Genomic DNA, 4,182 nt, shown 5'->3' with positions numbered 1-4,182 from the left:
GCGCCGGGCCGATTTTCGTGCGCACCACCAAGGGCCGCGGCCACCGGTCCCACAAGGCCTTCATCGCCGTGTTCATCTGTCTCTTCTCTCGAGCGGTGCACTTGGAGGTTGCCTCGGACTATTCGGCCGACGCATTTCTTGCAGCCTTCCGCCGCTTCGTCTCCCGCCGAGGCCTGTGCGAGGAGATGTACTCAGATTGCGGCACGAATTTCACTGGAGCGGATAAAGAATTGCGTAGGCTGTTTCAAGCGTCGAGCTCCGACGGCCGCCGCATCGCTCACGCCGCTGCCACGACCGGAATCAAGTGGTCCTTTAATCCACCTGCCGCACCCCACTTCGGAGGACTGTGGGAGGCTGCGGTCAAATCCACGAAGCATCATCTTCGGCGGGTCATCGGAGACGCTACGCTCACATTTGAAGAGATGAGCACTTTCTTGGCCGAAGTCGAGGCATGCCTTAATTCTCGTCCTTTGCAGGCCCTGTCAGACGACCCGGACGACCTTTCAGCACTTACGCCGGGCCACTTCCTGATTGGGGCTCCTCTCCTGGCCATCCCCGAGCCATCACGGGCCGAGCAGCCCGCCAATACTCTCTCCCGCTGGCGCCTTCTGCAAGGTATGCGCGATCACTTCTGGCATCGGTGGTCACAGGAACATCTCCACGGACTGACTCACCGGCCGAAGTGGCTTAAAGCCGAGCACGCTCCAGACGTCGGAGACTTGTGCCTCCTGCGATCGGAGGCGTCACCACCGAGTCGATGGCCACTCGCCCGGATCACCCGCCTGCACCCCGGCGACGACGGCGTCGTGCGCGTGATGACCGTCCGCACAGTCACATCCGAACTCACTCGGCCACTTGTGAAGATCGTGTTGCTTCCGAAAGCCGCGGACTCGATCGCCTCGTAAACTCCCGCACGTTTCCATCTGTCACTTCACGTTCACTCACTTATATTCTCTGTATCACCTTTAACCTGTACGAAGGTGCTCACTACTCCGCGTCACTACGCTCATTCAACGCGCGCGTGCGATTTTCGTCGCCGCCCCCCACCTCATTCACCTAAAGAACGCCATACTAGTCGCGAGTGCCGCTACTACCGAGACTCTCGTATACCGCTCGAGGCATCCTTTGCGAGCCATCTGTGTCGGTTTCGTCACTCCGTGCCGAGGCGAGCGGGATATTTGAGACCCGACGTCTCAGCCTCTCGCGGAGGCATCATAGCGCCGGGCAAGCGTAAAGCGAGGGTTTGCTTGTCGCTATAATTCGCATCGATTTCGCATAAATCGGCTCGCGGCAGCCTGAGCCTTTGTCTCGACAGTCGTTCGATAATATTCTCTGGCTTCCCTCAGTGGTCGGGGGAGCGGTCTTTCGTGTCCTCTCGTCGAGACAAACACTCAGGCTAACAACATTCTCCAAAACATTGCCCGTGGCAAACAATTACGAGCGGTTTTGGAGAACGCGAAAATCAAGCGTTGTCTTCCCCGACACCGCGAGCATGCGCCACGGGCCGCGTCATCCGCGGAGCACCAATCCACCGCGCCGATCGGCCTTCCGCGCATGCCAAACGCGCGCGGTACCACTCAGGGCCGCGCGGGAACCAATGGTTCCCCGCGCCCTGAGAATCACCTTGGGAAACTCAAATTTGGGGGAGGCGATTGGCCACCGACGGCTCGAAACCGATATCGCCTCTCCCATAAATAGCGCGGATCCCCAAAATTCGCCGCCGTTCTGTCGTAGACTTGAAAGCATCGGTGTGATTTTGCTTCGCGAGAGTTCCTCCTTGTTGAAAGGGCTAAAGCGAGAGCCTTGTAGCGCGAGCTTGGTCGAATCAAGTCCTAAAACCCAGGCAGTTTTGCGTATTAAGTTGATTAGTGTAAATTCGCGTGTGAATTAAATCAGTGATTGTTTAACACTTCTCTTGTGTCTTTTCTCGTGCCACATTTCCTCGCGCTCCAGTCTTCCACAGGCGCTCACGAACAATAAGCCTTCGTTTCTAAATTATCCATCATAGACAAAAGATGTTCTCCAGACTTCTCGCTCACAACCATTTCCTGTAAAAAATAATGGATCGTATCCCATGATACCAAAAGTCTTTCGACACATGCGTGGCGAGACAGCCAGCGCGTTTCGCTCAATTTTAAAATTTTGCGATATTTGTCTTGAAAACAATCGCAAAACTCGTGAAAAATTGCCGTACGTTTCGGGCTACTATTAATGTAAGAAGCTATTTTTTTAATAAATTCATCGCAAAATGAAGGTATTTTCGCACATGCAGCGTGCGCAGCTAACGCGGCTGAGTGGCATGGGCAAGGAAATGTTAGTAGATGTTTGCATATCTGTTGTACTTTCGTTTTAAACGATAAATGTTTTCCTGTCATTACCGACGCATTGTCGCATGACAGAGCAACAATATTTAAGAAGGGAATTTGTAACTTACACATTTCATTCTTAAATGCATTAAACAACTTTTCAGCATTCGAATCTCTCGCATCAATATTGATCAATTTCACTAATTGTGAGCGAACATCTAATGTCTCAGGATCAATATACCTAACGAAAAATGTCATCCATTTTTCGTTGCAAATGTCAGATGTCTCATCGACAAAAACGGAGAATCGTGTTCTCTGAAGATTGTGAACGACATGTTCATTCTCAACCGGATACAAAACGTTAGAAATTATGTTTTTACATTTCACTCGACCCATCCTCATCTTTTGCAATACTTCAGGATCTTGTCCTATGTGTTGAAAAAACTGAAGAAGTTCTTTTGCCGTCTGATGAGGAATATTTTTCTGTGCAATAAAAGCAGCTAATTGTATTTCCGCTGATTTTGTACGCTCATCTAACGACAAAGGAGATTCCTTAGCTTGCGTATTATAATCATCATTTGATTTGCTCGCTTCGATATCTTTTCTTTTATGTAAGTTTAAATGACTTTCAGATTCTGCGTGCCGACGAATATGCGATAAATGAGCAGCAAAATATTTATCGCAAATTGCACAAAAACATATTTTGTTATCATGCGGAACCTCACGTAACTTAAAATCATCAATATCTAACCATTCGATTTGAAACACTGACGTTTTCGGAGTTTTATGTTGTACAGCTACGTTATTGTCATTAGATAATGACACATATTCTTTTAAATTCTTTCGGTGGCACGCAGAACCTGCATGTCTGTTAACATGTGTTGCATTGCAGGAAAAACTTTTATTGCAAACAGTACAAAAATAAAGACTTTCATCAGATGATACTTTACGTATCCAATCTTTATAACGCTCATCACTGAGCCAAGCTTCTACAAAACTTCGCTTAGGTTTTTTGGGCAATGCATCACACGTTTCCATATCGAAAAACAAGCAACAAAACAAGAATAAAGCAACAGAAACGAAAAGCGACAGAAATGAATAAAGAAAAAATGAAAATGAAGGAAATAAAAAGAAATGTATGTGTGTAGTATGTGTTGCAAATAGAGATCAGGACCCCGTGGTTCGTCACTCCCACAGTATTTACCGACTCCAAACCCTCTCTATTTACGTGTATGTGTGCGTAGACAAGTAATGATGAATGCTTGCGAAAAGAATGCAAAAAGAGAATAAAATATCTGCTTCTTTCACCTTGAAAATCGCTAGGAATACCGAGATATCTCTGTACTTCTGTGACACGGCGATTTGCAAGACGGCAAGAGGCTAGGATAAAAAAATCGCATCGCGAGAAACGCGAATGCGTTTCCGGTAGATAAGGTTGCAAAATTATCAACATTGCACATAACAATAATCATATAATCTCTACCGATATCAAAAATGCATATTATGTAAATGTAAATTATGTATTTGTTTGCATTTCTTAATATAATAAACATTGTTCAAAAGATTACTCTTACATTGTCTTATTTCCCATAAATATTTTTACGTTTATGTTTTTTACTTCGTATTTGCATCGAAAAATAAATGTATAATAATTTTAATGAAAACAAGCAAATCTTTATAAGACGCATGAACGTAAAATGTCAAAAAGTAATAATACAGTATCATCATTAACAATTATTAATATAAAGTGTAAAATGAAAACATGGCGTTAATTACTTCGTTAATGTAACCTTCGATGATATTCATACTAATAAGAAATGAAAAGCATAGTTACAAATTTTGCAACTTTTAGATCAAATAATTAAAACTGTAAATG

General features: G+C 45.3%; 1 protein-coding gene across 1 annotated transcript; it reads left to right on the top strand.

Moving 5' to 3' along the window:
- Nucleotides 1–126: 126 nt before the first annotated feature.
- On the top strand, nt 127–905 carry LOC105570189. Its single transcript, XM_012027209.1, has one exon. The coding sequence runs from the start codon at nt 186–188 to the stop codon at nt 903–905; it is 720 nt and encodes a 239-aa protein (XP_011882599.1). The 5' UTR covers nt 127–185.
- Nucleotides 906–4,182: the final 3,277 nt, after the last annotated feature.

This window comes from Vollenhovia emeryi, unplaced genomic scaffold (assembly GCF_000949405.1).
Source record: "Vollenhovia emeryi isolate VEMERY1.0 unplaced genomic scaffold, V.emery_V1.0 DF942093.1, whole genome shotgun sequence".
Classification (NCBI taxonomy): Eukaryota; Metazoa; Arthropoda; class Insecta; order Hymenoptera; family Formicidae; genus Vollenhovia; species Vollenhovia emeryi.
Note: the sequence above shows the minus strand (reverse complement) of the source record. Positions and strands in the feature narration are given on the sequence as shown.

Excerpts from the sequence above, each read along its gene's own strand:
- LOC105570189 (XM_012027209.1), top strand. The coding sequence starts at position 186 with ATGTACTCAGATTGCGGCACGAATTTCACTGGAGCGGATAAAGAATTG.